Below are 20,375 nucleotides of genomic sequence, written 5' to 3'. Positions count from 1 at the left end.
CACCATTCAGTAATTAAACAAGTGAGAGCAACTATTAAAAACAACTGCGTTCAATAAAAACTGCGCACCGCTTTTCTACTTGTCTTATTGAGAGATTTCTCATTATATTTAAGGGAATTTTCTATAATCCCCCAAAGGCATTAACCACATACCATGAATTTCTTGTGCAATGTTCATGCCTTTTTTAGTTATTTTTCCTCCTAAATTTCTTACTTTCTGAAAATTTGGAAACTAAGATTTTTGTTTGAAACGATAGACCAGTCGCTTTCCTCATACAACGCGATTCCTTGTTTAAAAGTCCAATATTCTGGACAATTATTTGATTTGTTGTCGCACACAAGTTAGTTCACTATTTTTCACACGAGGGTTTAGTGTTCGGTTTGGCATTTTGCCTTTTCTCATCCACCGACAGTGACGAACTTACTGACTTTTCTGTCGCACAATAATTATTGGTAATTTTCAGCTTTTTAGATGCAGGAGGACAAGTAAAGTAGTTTCTTATTTCGCTACTCATCTTACCTTAACCTCTAATATAACTTGCAACGAAAGGCTGGACAATCACGCCTACAAATAGCAAGAATTTTCGGCTGACTCATAGAACGACAAAGTAAATTCAATGACTGGCTGTTAAGGACTCAATTGTGAAGAACAGTTGCCTGCTCCTTCGAAACAGTTAAATTTGTCGCTTTTCCCACCACAGGTTGCACTGGCGTCGCTCGTATTGCGGTTAGCAGCAGGGAAAATGAAATAATTCCGATTAATTTCCGTGAAATAAATTTCTGGCAAAGTTCTAAGTTCTCCTACATCCTAAAGCAGTTACTCTGCAGTCAGAGGAGTTTCGTGCTACACGACCCACAGCGTTCCCCCACACAAACAGCACTGATTGCAACGATGATCCTGGATCTCCATGTCTACTCCTGAAAAATTTCGGGTCGATTACCTGCAGCACCAATACCATGATTTGTTCAAATAGCTCTGAGCACTACGGGACTTAACATGAGATGTCCTCAGTCCCCTAGTTCGAGCTACTTAAACCTAAGGACATCACACACATCCATGTCCGAGGCAGGATTCGAACCTGCAACCGTAGCAGTCGCGCGGTTCCTGACTGAAGCGCTTAGAATCGCTCGGCCACAGCGGCCGGCTACCACGATTGAGTTTGGCTTAATGAAAGGAACTTTTGTGGGCTTGGGGCGAACATTTTGATGAAAATATAGCTGCTGATGAAAAAGAGTGATAAAGGTGCCCTGGTAGGATGGGTGCGTGGGTTCTAGGACAGCAGACACACATTGAAAGTAACACAGAATACGCAGTAGTAAAATACATCACTCAGCTTTGGTAACGCTGGTTACAAAAATAGTAGAATGCAGTTTTAGCCTGTCTATACTGCGCTGACTTCAGTTCCATGAAGACAAACTACATAACGTTCGCTGAACTAAAGTCGGAAGAAAACTAATCTTCTGTCTTGATGTACTGGTCGAAGATCAGTTATAAACAAATAGTACTCATTTAAATCTATAGGCAGTCAGTCTCTGTCCACACCCGATAATTCCAATCACTGTTGTGTTTCTACTAAACGCTAATCACTCTCCACCCGTCGGTCACTGTTTCTATTTCACTCGGCGACATGAAGACTTGAAGACACGATGAACGTTCTGCAGGAACTCCCCAGCCAGATTCGGACTGACTTACGACTTGCAACTGACAACTTCTGCTCGTGCACTGGTACTTAAGCACGAGTCCCTCTTCCTGGCGTTACTACCGCTCCAGGCAGCGTGATTCTCGCGGGCAGAGTGATTGATTTGCGTGCAGAGATGTTCCCGCTGCGGGCAGACGTCCATGGTGCCTTTGATACCAACTGTTGCAAACTCTTCTTGTGTGGTTTCTCAGTACACTATACGAACCTTTCAAGGAGACGAATATCATACATTCTGCCTTATTCAGTAGTATAGAAAACGAAACGCCATCTTCTTTATTCTTTTCACAATCTTAGTTGCAAACTGTTTATTTCTTTTTAATTACATAATTTTACAACAAGATTCTTTCGACGTATCTGCCATTATCAAACTTCCTCTTGACATTATATTTGTATAACATATTCTGCTAAGTCTGTAAGAGCACTATGAGATTTTATCTTATATTTAGGTATATTTCGTATTAAATTTTGACATGATAGATCGTTCCACTGTCAATGTGACAGCATTACGTGGTTTTATCTTATGTTATACTTACACCTATGCCGAATCAAGCTTGTCGTGAACTTATCCAATCAACAAGAAGTAAACAATTTCGTAAAATGAAGAACAAACCGCCTTCAGTCACAAGTTGCGTTTATTTACTGCACTATGCATTTCGAGCCCTGGAGGCTCATCTTCAGGTGGTTTTTAGTGATTTACATAAGGTTTTTTAGTTCTTTGCCTGTTGATATTGCATTTTTGTGTTACAACATGGTATATTGTAGATATAAGTTTAACAGCGTGAATAATATGAAACTAAGTTACAGTTTAACATTGTATGATGTCTGCCTCTGTTGTGCAGTTGGTATACACAATACACATCTTTAATTTTGCAGTACATACTGGGATATATACATAGTCACACACTTTTTGTCATTTTTACGAAAGTAAAACGGTCGCGGACGAAACACTGAAAAACAATGAATAAATTTAAGTAAACAATTTGCATCTAATTCTGTTAAAAATATAATGAAAACGTCATATTACGACCTTATGCAAGCTGCAGGACCAGGAGAGAAGAAGAATGAAACACATTTAAAAATCCAGAAGTAAATTGTAGTGTGACAGTTGTTTCGGTATCAAGCATTGAGTAATTTGCCTGTGCTTCACTGTAGTGAGATACACTCCTTACAGGCCAAAACCAGGAAATCCAAGTGTGGCGCAATGCAACCACACGGGCACGTATAACACATTTGTAACCTGACCAATAAATATTCTGCAATTACCAGCACCTTTCCGAATGCGTGTTCAATAACGTACGTGACAACAACTACAGAAGATGTACCCTCTGCCGAAAAAGCGTTCAGATGTATCAAATAAATTAGAGTATAAATATCAAAAACAGCTCACAGTAACTAGGAACAGGCACGCCATAATTGAAGAAATTAGGGGCGCGAGGCAGAGCTTAACATACTTGTTAAGACTGGTGAATAACGCACCTTGAATATGAAAGTCTAATTTTAATTTCGCATTAGGCACACAACAATCGGTGTCTATCAGAATAAGCGACCTAGGCATACTGTCTTAGGGAAACGCCGCGACCGTCTTATACACATTTTATATCGTACTACTATTATGTGTTGCTTCCAAATAATGCGATAACGATGGCAAACTCCAGAACGTTAATGAGTAAGAAGTATCAAAATACAAAAGAAAATCAAAATTTTTTCCAATGCTATAAATGTTTTAGGGTCTGACATTATCGAAACAGGCATTTATTTGTCTTATTTGAGATATATAAATAGAAACGACGCTTTCACACTGCTCAAAGTGTAAATCAATAACTCTCATTTTCGGACAACGGAAATGTCTTAGATTAAATTGGGTCAATGTTATTAGTTGCTTAAAGAACTACTGAACACTCATATTAAACAATTATGTACAGAAAAATTATTTCCAGTCTACAGACTAGAACTGTACCTTACGCTGAATAGCAACACTGTGTATATGGCAACAGTAAGCTCACCTACAAACAACGACCAAAAACTTTAGATTTTAAATCCAATGCAGGGAAGGATCTTGCAATTATTTAAAGATAACTGATATAGACCACGTACTCAATATATAAAATTTATTGACAGCGACAACGGCGCGGAAGCCTACGCTTCATAACTGACGCAGTTTCTTAAAAGTCATACAGTGTAACTGTGTCACGTTGTTGATTCACACCGGCTGTACTTACTGGAGACATGTTACAGCAAATTCAGTTTCAGTTTACCCACATTGCAGTTTCATAGACTATCTTGAAACCCCGTGCTTGGCACTTTTCATTGGCGGGTTATGTACCAAAGAAGGGCATTACCGTGAAAAATGCAGTTGATGACTTCTATCCGCATGCAACAAGAACGTGGCGACATTAAACTCAAATGCTAAATATGATCCGATATCATCACATAATGCGCTCACATTGATCAGTGAAAATCTTAGTCCTCTATCTCTAGCCTCTGTGAAATGTGGGACTTCCAGTTCCATACGGATCAGACTGACGGAAGAACATAAATCAAGAGAGATGATGACTTTTTGGATCGAGTTCGCCCGTATTACACAAACGACATAGTAACTGAGGGACTTTGATTACACAACAGGTGCTGAACGTAAATCAGAAAAAGGACTGGAATGAGATTTTCACTCTGCAGCGGAGTGTGCGCTGATATGAAACTTCCTGGCAGATTAAAACTGTGTGCCCGACCGAGACTTGAACTCGTGACCTTTGCCTTTCGCGGGCAAGTGCTCTACCAACTGAGCTACCGAAGCACGACTCACGCCTGGTACTCACAGCTTTACTTCTGCCAGTACCTCGTCTCCTACCTTCCCAACTTTACAGAAGCTCTCGGTCGGGCACACAGTTTTAATCTGCCAGGAAGTTTCATATCAGCGCACACTCCGCTGCAGAGTGAAAATCTCATTCTGGAAACATCCCCCAGGCTGTGGCTAAGCCATGTCTCCGCTATATCCTTTCTTTCAGGAGTGCTAGTTCTGCAAGGTTCGCAGGAGAGCTTCTGTATAGTTTGGAAGGTAGGAGACGAGGTACTGGCAGAAGTAAAGCTGTGAGTACCGGGCGTGAGTCGTGCTTCGGTAGCTCAGTTGGTAGAGCACTTGCCTGCGAAAGGCAAAGGTCCCGAGTTCGAGTCTCGGTCGGGCACACAGTTTTAATCTGCCAGCAAGTTTCAGAAAAAGGACTGTTAGTACAATAATCACAACTGTGGCCTGACAGTCATCTAATCCCAAACTGGACCACTGCGTTATTTATTTGAATGCTTCCACTCGTCCTAAAGGGGTTAAGATGTATTCGTTTGGTTCACTTTTGAACTGGATCCCATGTTTCAGCTCAAGCGCATATTATTGATAAATATCCACTAAACGCCGATTCTTCAAATTTCTCGTTATTTTACAAATGAATTAACATTTTAAATATTTGACTTTAAAAACACAAGCGACAAAAAGTTTGGAAAAGATTCAAAATTATGTTTAACGTTTGCTGGATTTCGCTAAGTGGTCTTATTGTGAAACGCTAGACGAGCATATTTTGGTTAATTTGCGCTCCAAATAAAAGCAGGTTTTGGTAATGCATTTTTATGTCCATGATCTCATATCTCCAGAACAGTGTTTCTTACAATGACAGAATTTCGCAGGTATATTCAGTGGTATATGAGGATACTGTCTGCAAAACGTGTTGCGAATAGATTTAATAATAAAGAGGTAATCAATTAAAACTTCACGCATTCTGCTAACTTTCACTCCATGAAAAACGAAAAAGTAGTAATCGATACACTTCGTTCCTTTCATTATTTTGTGATGAGTGTGAAGTAGAAAAACTTTAGTAAAGATTTGAAATTAAGAATGTGAAATTCATTGGATGTCGCTTATTGCTCTTATTGTAAAACACTGGGTGAATGTACTATCAGTGTTTGCACTCGGTGAATTACGCTCCCGAAAGACATAAACACACGTACAACTGTTATACTTGACTTACTCTGTTGAATCTTTAACATAAAATGATAGCTCTAAACGACTAGATTATGACAACATTTTCAATTCGTTCAGTATTAGTACTAAATACTGAGAAACGAGGTTTTGTTGCCGCTGGAAGCCGGTAGATAGCCAACCCGACACTGGGTTCCATGAAACATTATAAGCGTTCAGTGATGTATGTTTTTCACTCGTCGACAGAATCACCGACGTATGTTATCGACAGACATCGAGTTGAATATTTCGCTCATACTTTGCTGCGAAGATGTAAAAATGATATTAGTATGAAGAGTGATAAGCTCGACGTTCCTTTGGGGAGCACGGCCGCATGACGGCGAGAGCTGGGGGCTGTTTACAAGTGGCACTCGGTGTTTGGGGGAAGTAGAGGTGTTGTTAAGGAGACGAAGAAACCTAGTGACAGGTCGTCAGAAAAGGTAAGCAACGTGATCATTACTGAAGTAAAACAATCAAAAGAGAAAAACTGTTGAATAAATTAGTGGGATATATATATATATATGGTGTTAACTATAATATGTAGGAGTGAAAAGTGGATTTTCCTATCTGTTGATATTGTATGTATTCTATGCAGTGAAGAATAATTCGATTATTTATATATATATATATATATATATATATATATATATATATATATATATATATAATTTATTTTTTTGCCTTACGAAGTCATGGTGGATGAAAAGTCTCTCGTGTTGCCAATTTGCTGTGGCCAAGAACGGAAGTACAGAGGCAAATAGCGGTAGTCACTTTGCTTTAATTAAATCCTGTTTCAAGTTTGTGTATCGTTCTAATAACTGATGCATTTGAATGTGTTATATCTTTATTCCCGTGAATGTAAGAATGTCATCTGTCCAGCAGGCTGTCAAGTTAAAAGCACTGGTGGCGGCAATAACTCTTCAGATCTGAGACTCGTACAAGGCGAGAAGTCGAAGTGTTGCAAGGAATAAATAAGTGGCAGCATGCTGTCATGAATGTTAGGGAAACAGCGTTTTTGCAAGTTAAATAACGTGTTATTTTGTGCAGAAATCAAACGATTTGCTGTAAAATATTGTACCTAACGTAATAAATGAGATGAATGTTGAATATGAGAAATTAATATTAGTGTTAACTATAAAATGTAGGAGTGAAAAGTGGATTTTCCTATCTGTTGATATTGTATGTATTCTATGCAGTGAAAAATAATTCGATTATGCGAAAGCGAACTAGGGACATGAATAGCGGCAGAGATCGATTTTTCAATTTTAATGCAGGTTAGTGATATCTTAGTTTACAACGCTGTAGTCGCAGTTAGGATGAACTATTTTCTTAAATAATATAAGCTGCGTCAAATAATACAACTTGTGGTTATTTGGGTAATGGAAGAGAAGATCCGTTCGCTAGTTGCGTTTTGTTTTATTGTTAAGTACACAGTACTATCAAAAGTAATAAATAATACAATTTTGCTTATTTGCAGTGAACTGAAAATGAATAAAGCAGCCGCTGTTCTTTCATAGGGGCAATTTGTGCAAAACTGACAACTTCAGTTACTGGACACGCGTGAAAGATTAAACTTTTATTAAAAAAATGATCTTCGATTACAGTTTACAGAGACGCTTGCCGAGTACAAGTAGCGGCTATTAATCCATATATTTATTATTAATGGTGCTTACCTCTTTTCGTTATTTCGAAAGCCAATTTTTAATTTCACGATCACTTGTCAAAGGCTTGCACATGTTAAACAGAAACAAATGAACTGATGCAGCTTGGCTGTGATCTGCAACAAAAGCTTGTTACATGTAGAGGAAGGTATGTTAATCACGGCGGTCTGTCAGAGAGTAATACCTGTTGCGTGACGTGGATTCAGTTTGATGTCTAACTGAAAACTGGAAGTGCAATTAACCTTTTTATTTTAATAAATCGTTATTTTCAGCTGTGAAACGTAATTAATGCTTTCTTTTCCTCTCAGTTTAACAGGATGATGGCGACCACTTTGTATTTACTCCAGGTACGTCGGCGTGAAGATAACGATATATCAGTCAGCGATTTAGCATTATACGTTGTCGGTAAGCTCAAGCGGGGACTAGCAATTTTTTGGTAGAAACGAAAAGAAAAAAAAAGGGAAACAACGAGGGCTACAAATGGCTGGGAAGAACAGTAGGTGCTACAAGACATAGCCTTAAGAAGAAGAGGATGATTATGATGGTGATAAAATTGATGACGATACACCTACATTAATTTAATACTTTTCTTGCTTACTTTTATAATTATCAGTACCGTGTGACTTATATTTCTCGACTTTCCGGTGATTGTGAAGAAACCATTTTGCTATCACTCTGATATTAGGAATCTCCTCGCTAACTGTCTTCTAAAAGTTATCGTTTTGTCAGTCACGACAGGTCTTGTAAAATTGACTCTCAGTATTCTAGATGCGCCCACTATGCTGATGATTGAACTTCTCGAGAGTACCAATATCGTTTTCGACACCTGCGAAGAACGTGGAAGTAATCATGAAACTTCGAGTGTTAATTTATACCTGACTGGGGCAGGACGTTGGCAGTCTTCTACGAAACTGTGTGAATAAAATTACGTAGTCTGAGCAGAATCGAATGCTTACGCGTGCACTCCGAATCCCCTGTACTATGGTCTGCACAGGCCCTGAGACTTATTCCTTAATAGTAGTGGATCTCCACTGTTAACAGTCAGTATGTCATAACAGAGCAGACAAAAGTTGCTAGACGCGGATCCTGTCTTGCTAATTCTGCTGTCCAAGCGTTATATTCTAAACTGTGATCTTAAGAAACGCAGGTGAGACTCCACTTATCATAAAAAGAAATGTGAAATCTTTCTTTCTGTAAGTTGTGTGCAAAGTCCATAAATGGACAGTGCGAGAACGTCTTTGCCACTACTGATTCCTGTTATTATCTGAGATTTTTACAATACTCTAGCTAGGTGGAGTCTATGATGTAAAAGCAAACTTTGTATACTGCACTAGGAATTGTTTGCAAACATCGACCTCCAAAGTCTTTCCGGTGCAGTAGCTTTTCGTTTACCCATTTCAGAATACTCTTTTTCAACATTGCATAGCACAGCAGTAACTATTAGCGAATAATAACTACTGCTTGAGAAATATTACAAGGTAGCTTCGAAAATTTTGCTTTTTGGAGAATTTTAGAACTAAAAACGATTCCTCATTCGACTTAGGTAGCATAGTTTAACTTAATACCAAAACTTTATATCAACCAAAAGCTATGTTTTACTTGAAACGTTACAAGAAAATTCAAGAAGGGAGATACATCGTAAGCAAATGCAAAATAGATTTGAGCCCAACCAATAAAAGATTATACGATACTTTATACAAACTTACGAACACACAAGTCAGTCTTTTGGATTTTAGACTAGGAGTAGCTTCAAATTGTCTCTCCCAAAACTGCTTTACAGCTGTTCCACATTCTAAGTCGTTTCCGACAAATTTTGTGAGCTCATAGATAAAGCATAGACGTCGAATTTTCCGCAAACAGAATGACAATCAACTGTTTTGTACGGCTTATGGTTATACCATCCTTAGATAGTAACGCTGTCGTCATAACGTGACGTATGGTGGTGCCCTCTACCCGCTCTATAAATGGGAGAGTCTTAGTGACAGTAGCCGCTTTACCTGCAATTTTGTACTTCGACTACTTCAACTCATCCCGGAGGTTTCAACAGAAGAAGGGGTCATTGACAGTTCTACGCCACCTATATGCTTTCGGTTAGTTTGTCTACATTACATTCGTGCTTTGCAGCAGATATTTCTTTTTCCTCTCCACTTCCCAAACTTATAAATAATAGTCTCTTATAAATTCAAGTATTGCTCCATCGTCACCCCCCCCCCCCCCCAGTAAAACATAATTAAGCTTATAAACAACAACTGCACTAATGGTTTACCACACAGTTCTCCTTACGATGTAACGGAAATTCCGAACTAGAAAGTTGTCTCACTTGTTTCCCAGCGCGGGCTTCCCTTGCCCTAGCACGCCCTCTTGTGGTCTTTTCCACCCAAACCGTGACAAAAATGGAAAATTGAGAAAAAAAAATCATTACCGCATCAGTCATAGCAGGGCGCTGATTCGTTAAAGTTTATTTGGATTCAGTTTTTGTTTGCCTGCTTTGTGGTCGCTAGGCGAAGTAACCTGTGAGACAGAGTAATGTTAGAACGATGTATGTTCTCTGTTAGGAACATCACCATATAACACAAAAACTGTTACCGAACTTTCAAAAAGCAAACAGTGTATATGACATGTCCGAAAGAACAGATACCACCTGACCATCTTCTTCTGTGCGGATGCACAAATAGTGCCCGAACTCTCGCGGGAATCGGCAAAAAGCCGCGAGTAATGAGCATAATTGGCAGGGGCACTATGAATATAGTGCCGGTCAATAAGTTGGGAATGTGGGTCTCACGGGAGGTGAGCCAGAGATAAGTCCCTGCAGTCGCACTACCCTCTATGTCCTCGGTGGCTCAGATGGATGCTACCCTCTGTAACAAAAAACTGAGTGAACAGGTCAACGAAGAACCTAAACTGGTGTCATCAGATATCCCAGATATCCGCCCCGAACAAATTCAACGAACAATATAGAAAACAAAATGACAGCACCAAAAAAAAAGAAAGATGGATAGAGCGTCTGCCATGTAAGCAGGAGATCCTGGGTTCGAGTCCCGTTCGGGCACACATTTTCAAGTATCCCCGTTGACTTATATCAACGCCTGTATGCAGCTAGGGGTATTCATTTCATTGTAAGCAAACAGTGTACCTGAGATCTGACTGAACGCCTTGTGACCGGAAATAAAATGGGTACCAATCACTCCTAAGATGAAAAAAATTGCGGAACCTGATCATTAACCTCATACAGATTCCTTATTTAAATTATTATTAGTTGTTTCCATCTTTAACGCACTGAAATTTTTCATCAAGTGCGTTTAAAACAGAACAAGAATAAAACGGGAAAATAAACAACCTGATGTCCCCGAAGGAACGAGACATATTAAACGCAGAATATGCCGTGCAGGTATCCATTTCCTCAGCACATTTTTTCAGCAATGGACAAACATTTCCCCAGTGTTAGTATTGGCCATTGCCACATTAAAATTCTACTTCGACTGCTACCGAATGCATTTACATATGCATTATGTCATGCCGTCTTCAAATTGACAACTTGTGGAAATGCAGAGCGCCAGGCACCAATACGTCGGCTGCTCTAGACCCAAAACGGAATCAGCCCCGTGAATTATGGGAGCACTTCTCGCGGCTGTACTATAATCGATCAGAATTGTCTTGATAGCCTTTTGCGTCTCGGGTAACAACACGATTATTTTTATAGTTGCTTCAGTACTATTCCATAGTCATTTATAATGTAAAATTAATTGCAATATTATCCGTAGATCCCTCTGACCCTTTCAACACGTCATCTGTGACTATGACTAAAAATCCCCCTCTGCCAAATTGTTAAGTAGCAAATTTATTATTGTACGTGACTTCAAGACAAAAGAGTCGTTCTCTGTGCACTTCAAAATGTAATACATAACAAAAAAGTAAATCCTCGAAGGGAAATTACCGTAACGAAAGCGCACCGGTCCTGAAAGAGTCGAATTCAGCTCAACATCCTTGTCCGCCACTAACGTGTGTGATAAATCATTTAACAAAATGTCGTGAAAGACAGCGCAGAGTTTTCGGCAGGGGCTCTTATCGGAACCAGGCAGTGCCTCATTGACATTCTGGTCCAGCTAATCTAATTTTGTCCCGAGATGGGAAGAGAGAACGTGGTTCCTCAAATTCTGCGGAGTGCCGTAGATTGACTTGCTTAGTAATACGAGAAGATCGACATGCCGAGAAAAATACCTCCACACCACAGAGCAGATCCTGAATATTTTCTCTAAAACAGTTAAGCCTGACTCCAACATGACGGTCTCAGACGAGGTTTTACATCGATTCTGAAGATGTCAATCACAACTTATGGCTAATCACTATTACTGCTCTTGGGAAAGGAACCTATGACAGCCCATCTACTATAATGGCCTCTTAGCAATACTTTGTGTTGAGATTTCCAGCTCTAATTCTGGTCTGTTACTCGTATTATTTACAGGCTGAGGCGGAGGTAGAGAGATGGAATGCAGACATTAGGGACATCATAATTAATTAAAGAGTGTCTGCCTTTTTACAAGAACACACTTTTTGTTTAATCCTCAAATATGTTTCATCTCAGCTGTGGTGTCGTCAGGGGTTTTATTGTTTTTCAAATATATACGTACCACTTTTATGTGGGTTTAGAAATAAATTAACCTCAGATTATGTTGTTGTTTATATTATATAGTATGTTGCCATTTCATACATTATATGTGCCCTGTGCCTTGCGTAAGTAAAGTAAAATTTTAGTACGTACCTAATTTAAGCAACAACACAACTTGCTGTCCACAAAATGGCTCTAAAATCGTTCAACTGGCTCTGAGCACTATGGGACTTAACATTTGAGGTCATCAGTCCCCTAGAACTTAGAACTACTTAAACCTAACTAACCTAAGAACATTACAAACACACATGCCCGCGGCAGGATTCGAACCTGCGACATTAGCGATCGCGTGGTTCCAGACCGAAGCACCTAGAAACGCTCGGCCACATCGGACGGCAGGCTCTAAATTAATCAAAACAAAAGGAATTTGGATTGTCGAACAAGTTGGGCCGTCTCTAATTCACGTTTTCCGGCAAGCATCGGAAACACAGCCTAGAATTCCATTATGATAATCAAGTATATCTTCAACTATGAGTAACTATCTCAGCACCAGTACAAAATTTAAATTTTGACTCACTTAATGCACGCACGGTGATAAATAAGAGTTAATTTTTTTTCATGGATTTGTTACTGACTCTTGTACAGTGTTGCGTCCTTTTTTCAGTGTATCGCGAGGTATCCTGTTCTATTATGTGTACGACATAAAATACGTAAATTTGGTGATAGGAATGAACGTACATTAGCCTGTTTAACACTGAGCTGTTGCTTAAGAATGGCGTACTAGCCGAAAGTGCTGTTGCACATTACTAAACAGATTGACAGCCGACGCGGAAAATATCATTTCCTTAATTTTAAGTCTCACTTCGGAAAATATATTTACATTAATCCATTTTCTTCGTCACGTTCAGCTTATACGTTGCTTTTATTACAAACTACGACGATCCGACCACTGAGACATCGCAGATCGATGAAACATTCTCGCAGCGAGCGATATATTTTCCGGGTTTCTATGGTTCCTCTTACCTGTAATTGAGCAGGGAGCGCAGTGCTTGACACAATAGAAAACAGCGGACTTCAGTCCCCGTCCAATCATTCCGACTTCTGTTGTTTACGAAAATAAACGAAAATGGCTCAAATGGCTCTAAGCACAATGGGACATCTGAAGTCATCAGTCCCCTAGACTTAGAACTACTTAAACCTAACTAACCTGAGGATATCACACACATCCAAGCCCGAGGCAGGATTCGAACCTGCGACTGTAGCAGCAGCGCGGTTCCGGACTGAAGCGCCTAGAACCGGTCGGCCACAACGACTGGCTCGAAAATCAAGTAAGACGAATGTCGTGGTTTTTCACTTGCTTCTGGGACTCAAATGAGAATTCCTGGAGGGAAGGTGACGTTCTTTTCGAGAAACACTGCTGAGAAAATTTACAGAACCGGCATTTGAAGACGATTGCAGAAATATTCTACTGCCGCCAACATTCGTTTCGCGTAAGGGCCCAGAAGATAACATACGAGAAGTATGGGCTCGTACAGTGAAACACAGGCAGCCTCTTTCCCTTGGTCTATTTGCGAGTGATATGGGAGAGGAAATGACTAGCAGTGGTAAGGGTACATTACGCCACGCGCCGTAGTTGGCCTGCATAGTACGTATGTAGATGTGGATGTAGATGAAGGCATACACGTGCAACCTTCGAAATCATTATGTATGCTAAGTGTCATTGCAAAAGTTATAATTTTCGGATACCTATGAGAAAAGTAACAGTTGTGCCACAGCAAGAAAAATACCCAATTAGAGCCAAAATAATTGAAGATCAAGCAGTAGAACAAGTTTCATGTTTCACTCATCTAGGTTATGAATTATCTTTCAACGATGATGAGAAAATAAGCTTTATCTAGTTCAGTATATATGTAGCAAAATTTGGCTAACACTGAAGAGAACGTCAGACAAGAGGCTCAAATATAAGGCCATGACTTTGCCAACGATACATGAACGCGACACATGCATGAATAAAACAAAATAGAAACAAAATACAGTCATTTGAAATGCGGTTCATCCAATCATTCAAAGGATATTCCGTACAATACAAAAAATCCAATGAACAAATAAAGCAGAAATTAAATACATTTTCGTTGAATGAAATAATTTCCCAAAAAAGAAAAGTATGGGTTGGTTGGTTTGTGGGTTTGAAGGGACCAGACTGCTACGGTCATCGGTCCCTAAAAGTATGGACAACTACATTTGGCGAATGGAGGACAATACAATTCAGAAGCTTGCCCTCAGATATCACCCTACCAGAAGAAGAAAGGTTTGGGCGACGCATGAAGAGATGACAATAAAACGGAGGTCAGAAAAGGGTAATAGCCTAATCCTGGAAGAAGAAGTAAATTAGTAAGTAAGTACGAAGTCACAGAGAGTTCTTTCTCGAAATCCTTGTCCAGATCAATGTCCGAAATTCTGAAGCCTAATCTTCATTCCTAATTCATTTCGGTTAACTTCACTATCTTCGACAGCACTCAGTATCCTTAATGTGCAGTGGACAGAAACGTAAATCTGGAGGTTGATTCATCAAATCGGTCCTTCTAGTGACGTGTACCACTGTCAGACTATGCCCCGGTTTCTTTCCTGTCTCTAAAAATTGTACGTTAGTCTTAATGGATGCATTACTCTCAAAATTCATTCGCTTCCCATTGTCAATCTGGGACCACATTGTGTTCCAAGCTTCTACATCTCATACAGAGGACGAGGGAGGAACTCGGAATACCGAAGACATTTCTTCCTGGTCATCTTTTGCGAACAGAGTAGGAATGACGGAAAACAACTTTACTTCGTGTAACCTTTACAACACATCACACTAGGGATTTTGGAGTACAGATGGATATATAGTGCTATGGTTCATCAAGCACTCTCTTCAATGCCTTAGCAGATGCTCAAAAATCTATAGTTTTTCTGGTAACGGCTTTCCTCAGACCAATTCTCCCGTGTTCATTCTTGAATCTCTTTACAGCTACACTCTATATGCTAGGAGAAAGAGACCCTACTTCAGCATCTATATTATATAATGAGCACGCCTGACTTACCTTAGATCATTTTCGGGCACTAAGAACAAGTTCAATAAAATTTTCTATCTCAAAGATGGATTCTTTCGCTCGCTTCTATTTGATCGCACTGAGACACTTTGGTTAAAACTACTGGGTTGAGAAGTCATTCTCAAGGGATAAAACTGCTTACTTACGTTTCGCTTGAACCAACTTAACTGAAGTTTGGCATTCAGTGTTTGAACGAGAAGATACATATAATGTTGGGAAACTACTGTTGAATCTGAGAGTAGGTTATACGGCTGTGACGATACTAAATATGTAACTAGACCTTAGGACTAATATAATAATCATCCACGACGATATAACATAAAATCTCATCAACAAGGTTGCTTTAAACATCACTGTGTCAACTGGAGATGTAATGGCATGCTCTCCTCCGATTTTTGACCTCCCATACCCAGGCGGAAATTTAACGTGGACACCGAACCAATTACATCTAGGCATTTTTTCACATCAACAATGTCACAGTCGAAAGTAGTGATAAGCGACAGATAAAAATCTTATAACTGACCGCGTACCTGTACCTCGTATACATACATAAGAATGTACATACAGGCGAATCGGTGGTTTCATATCGAATGGGTTTGCCGTTGACACTTGAATACCCACTATTAAAATGTTCCATTGTCTCTTTCCTGCATAAAACTTCTGCGGTCGAGTAGTCTGCGGAAACAGGATGCTTTGGTCTCACAGCGTTCCTTACTTTCAGAACTCGGATATGCCTCAACTCAAGGATTATGTTACAATATGGCTCAAATGGCTCTAAGCATTGTGGGACTTAACATCTGAGGTCATTAGTTCCCTAGGCTTAAAACTAGTAAAACCTAACCCACGTAAGGACATCACACGCATCTATGCCCGAGGCAGGATTCGAACCTGCGACCATAGAAGCAGAGCGGTTTCAGAGTGAAGCGCCTAGAACCGCTCCGCCACAGCCACCGGCAATTATACTATGTTATCAAACTTATGCTACTGAAAACCACGAAGGAAGAATTGGAGAAATTCGAGAGCATAAGGACTCCTCGCGCACCATACGCAAATGGAACACGAAGAACGAGAAAAAAGATGATGTCGTTTACATTCAGCCACTGAACACACTGTGAATTGCAGAGTACAGATGACTAGGTAATACATGCATGTAAATTAACTATTGGCTGATGCTTCAGTAAATGACTCGTCAATCTACACTTCCTTCCAGTAATAGTTTTCAACAGACTTACTTCCTTCTTCGTTCTTGCTCGAATCTTTCCACTGTAAAACTAGGAAGAATATCAGTTCCTGTCACAATAATGCAATTTAGCTACCTTCAGTCTTGGGTCGCTTTCACGTACTGCGAATAAATTTAGGAAGAATTTTCTACCTCTAGGTGAAGATGCTCGTGTTAACGAACTCTACCTCCCGTTTCTTGTTTAAATATAATTAATTAATTACATTAACTTAATAAGTCAGATTTAATGAGGAAGGGGAAACAAATTTCATTCTTTTTCCATTAATAACTGAAATAAATCCGTTATTTTTCGATCGAAAATAGGAATTGATATAACCAGCAACATCTATTGCATTCTACTTTTCACAAAGCGTTTCGAAGCATTATACTTCCGTTATCATGAGGGTTTATGTCAGTTAATTAGACACGTATGCATTGTGTGTACGAATTTTGGGTAACCTGGGGCACTATCTGTAGAGGAGGAATAAAGAAATCTACTTTAGCTCAAGGCTAAAACTTCTGTGAAGGTTTCTATTACATAGGTTAACAGTTTTGTATGTTATTGTTCCCATACTCAATCAAAACGTCCACATGACTCTGAGCTTCGTAATAAAATATTTTTAATTTGATTTGCTGCCAAACAGTGCCGAAACTACCCAAACGATAAACATGCAACACAAATGTGACTTATTAATTAACATACTTCCATCTGAAGATGGAAACGTAATTCTCTGAAACAGGTAGTCGAAGATACAATATATGTGGTTAGTTACTCTAGTTAATAAATTTCAACTGATTTTGATAACGGTAACACTCAATTTGCATTTAACGATCTTTTCGGGGCTCCGTACTACAGTTGGTTGAAACGGAACCATTATAGGATGACTCTGTTGTCCGTCCGTCCGTTTTCCTGTCTGTCTGTCTGTCTGTTCTTCTCTTAGAAACCCTTTTTCTTAGGAACTGGTAGACGCATCAAATCGAGATTTATGTCACATGTCCATTGGCGATCTAACGAATAAACTCCTAAATCAATGCAATCAAAAGATACAATCATTCATATAGCTTATTTTTTATGCTAGCAAACTCATTCACCAAATCGGCAGTATTCTTCCCATTTTCGTAGAATCATGAAATTTAGCAAGGAACAATATTTCATAGTAGGCCTACAAGCAAAGAAAATTATCCGAAATGCGTTAGTGTCTAATTATATCACACGAAAAAAAATTTTTTTTGTTATTTATTATCCTAAATATCGGCTCTCTCCGTCCCTCTGTTAACATGTCTTTTTATCAAGAAGGGGTGGACGTATCAAGTTGAAATTTATATCGCAGGCTCCTGTCTCTGGTCCGTTTGTGGTGTAAAAATTTGAAGCTTCTAAGTCAATGAAACCAAAAGGTACGGCTATTTATGTCACATATTTTGATACTCGAAATCTCACCCATTACAAGCTACAGGTTACTTTCCGTTGACCGATATTTTGCCATCACTGTCGACAACGGGCAAAAACTGTCGAGTTTCTCGACTTTCGGGATGGATGAAGTATGTCTATACATAATTAAGTCTTAATTTTAATTTTAATAAGTCGCACCGTTTACCTAGAATTTACCTAGATTTCAGCCGGGATAACCCAACCTTCTTCAGAATAACAGTATCTATCGTTTGGCCATAGTGGACATCGTCAAGCTAAAACGATAGATACTGTTATTCTGAAGAAAGCTGCATTGTTTACCTAGAATTTACCTAGGTTTCAGTCGGGAGAACCCAACCTTCTTCAGAATAACAGTATCTATCATTTGTCCATAGTGGACATCGACAAGCTAAAACGATAGATACTGTTATTCTGAAGAAGGTTGGGTTATCCCGACTGAAACCTAGGTAAATTCTAGGTAAGTGGTGCAACTGAGGCTTTCATTATTAAAATTAAAATTAATATTTACACAGTTGCTGACAGGGCCGCGAAATGTTGAAGATATTTATAATTAAGTTTGAACGGAATCCTCAGAGCGTGAGTCGTACACGCACCTGGCCAGTTCTTTTGTGAAAAAGAATGACATTTCTGTCGATAGGAGACCACAGTGATGGTTCTTAGAATAATTTGCTTTTCCACCACAATCACATTAATTTTTAGAAAAACTACTGTATTCTGCGATACCGGCCAACTTCCGATAATAAAATACAGGCCGTGGTTCAGTCCCACTACTGTGGAGTTTTCTTCTGGCGTAGAAGTTCATTAAATTTTACGTTTGTAATATCTCTTTATATTCGATGAATTATTCTGATACAATTCTACCCTTGAATGACGTATACTAATTTTCTATCTTGATACTCGCTGAATCCATGCGCAAAATAGTTTCATACAATAGCTATGCCATGAGCGCATAATTATTCTTTGTAGTACTCTCTCTGGTGGTTGTTAGAAAAAAGCTTCCGAGATTGTCTTCGTGCCGATTAGCCTGAGCATTGTTTGAAGAATTGTAATCTGAATATTGACATTTATGACAAAAGATAACCGATGCGAAATTGTATGATTAAAAGGGAAATATATATATATATATATATATATATATATATATATATATATATATATATATATATATATATTGCTCCTTCATACAAAAAGGTGTGTAACAATTTACATTATTTGACATTTGAGAATTAATGATATTCATCGATATATTGCGTAGTTGTTAATCAGAAGGGAACTTCCGAAAGACTGGATACGAACCTGCATTTAATAATCCAAGAGCTCCTTTACTTCTTCGGAAGGTTAAACTTCATCAAAGCCAAATATCCGCTTGATCTGAGGCTTCCCGACTGATTATACAACGCTCCCAAAAATTTGTACAGATTAACAAACTGCCGCAACGCACGAGCCTGCAGCGAAGAAGAATCATCGCCTGATTTCATTCTAACAAGTAAAATTTCTGAATCATTTTGAGTGACTGAGTTATTACTGTGTTTCCTATTACGAATGATTGATTGCTCGAACGAATTGAGAACTACATAACTACATAATTACATAGATAGGAGGAAAAATTACACGTTCTAGCGATATTAAGCAGAGCAGGGAATTTCAGAGAACTGAGTTTAGTACATCAACTTTGTGTCGGTAATGTATTGTTGGATCTGAGAGTAATTGGACTGAGGCAAACCATCGATCTCGATAGCGCACATACAGTACATGCGAATGCACACACTGTCGCGACGTCGGTTTGGCGTCGGGCAGGCTTCTCCACGGCACTCGTACACTCACCTACTATCCGGCCACGGAGGACCGCCAGAACGACAACCAGCGCAGCCGCCAGAAGGACCGGTCTCGGCCGAGGTCCCATGCCCGCCAGGAGATTGTCACTCGCAGGGTTCTCGCCGAAGGACTAGAGTGTCAGGCGCGATCGCGAGCCGGCGCTGCTGCGACAGACCGCCCACGCATCGTCGTCCCGCGGAGCGCGGCGCGGCTGCCACTGGCCGGCGGCTGTGTCCGCGTCGGCGGCGGGGGCGGCTCGGGGGGCGGCGTCGGTGTGGGGTGGACCGGTGTGCGCGCCCGCGCGGTCCGCAACTGCCGCCTCCGCCGCTCGGCGTCCGGGCCGCGGCGCGCGCCACTGTGCGCCCACTGCTGCCAACTGCTCCCTGCTCGAACGACACCTGCACGGTACAGCGCGCTTCGTCGTTCGTCACCCACATTCATAGCACGACGATCTGTGCGCCCACTGCCGACAACCTTCCCGGGCTCGAAGAACTCCACGAGAACTGCACAACCTGGCGCTGCGCCATTCGATATCCCTTTCCACATCACAATTGTTCTACGTAGTAAAGAATGTTTTCACGCCACTGCCACGAAGACTGACACGTCCGACCCAATATTCGGGACGGTAGGTTTTTTGTGCCACGGCCTTGCCGCAGTGGACACACCGGTTCCCGTCAGATCACCGAAGTTAATCGCTGTCGGGCATGGCCGGCACTTGGATGGGTGGCCATCCATTTTTCGGGGTGCACTCAGCCTCGTGATGCCAACTGAGGAGCTACTCGACCGAATAGTAGCGGCTCCGGTCAAAGAAAACCATCATATCGACAGGGAGAGCGGTGTGCTGACCACGCGACGCT

General features: G+C 40.2%; 1 protein-coding gene across 1 annotated transcript in view; it reads right to left on the bottom strand.

Moving 5' to 3' along the window:
• LOC124619532 overlaps nucleotides 1-19,700 on the bottom strand; it is a 546,912-nt gene extending 527,212 nt beyond the window's left edge. The window contains exon 1 of the mRNA XM_047145993.1: nucleotides 19,528-19,700. Within this exon, the coding sequence (XP_047001949.1) occupies nucleotides 19,528-19,606 (79 nt within the window). The 5' untranslated portion in view covers nucleotides 19,607-19,700. The remainder of the gene's footprint in view (nucleotides 1-19,527) is intronic.
• Nucleotides 19,701-20,375: the final 675 nt, after the last annotated feature.

This window comes from Schistocerca americana, chromosome 6 (assembly GCF_021461395.2).
Source record: "Schistocerca americana isolate TAMUIC-IGC-003095 chromosome 6, iqSchAmer2.1, whole genome shotgun sequence".
In the NCBI taxonomy this organism is placed as follows: domain Eukaryota; kingdom Metazoa; phylum Arthropoda; class Insecta; order Orthoptera; family Acrididae; genus Schistocerca; species Schistocerca americana.
Note: the sequence above shows the minus strand (reverse complement) of the source record. Positions and strands in the feature narration are given on the sequence as shown.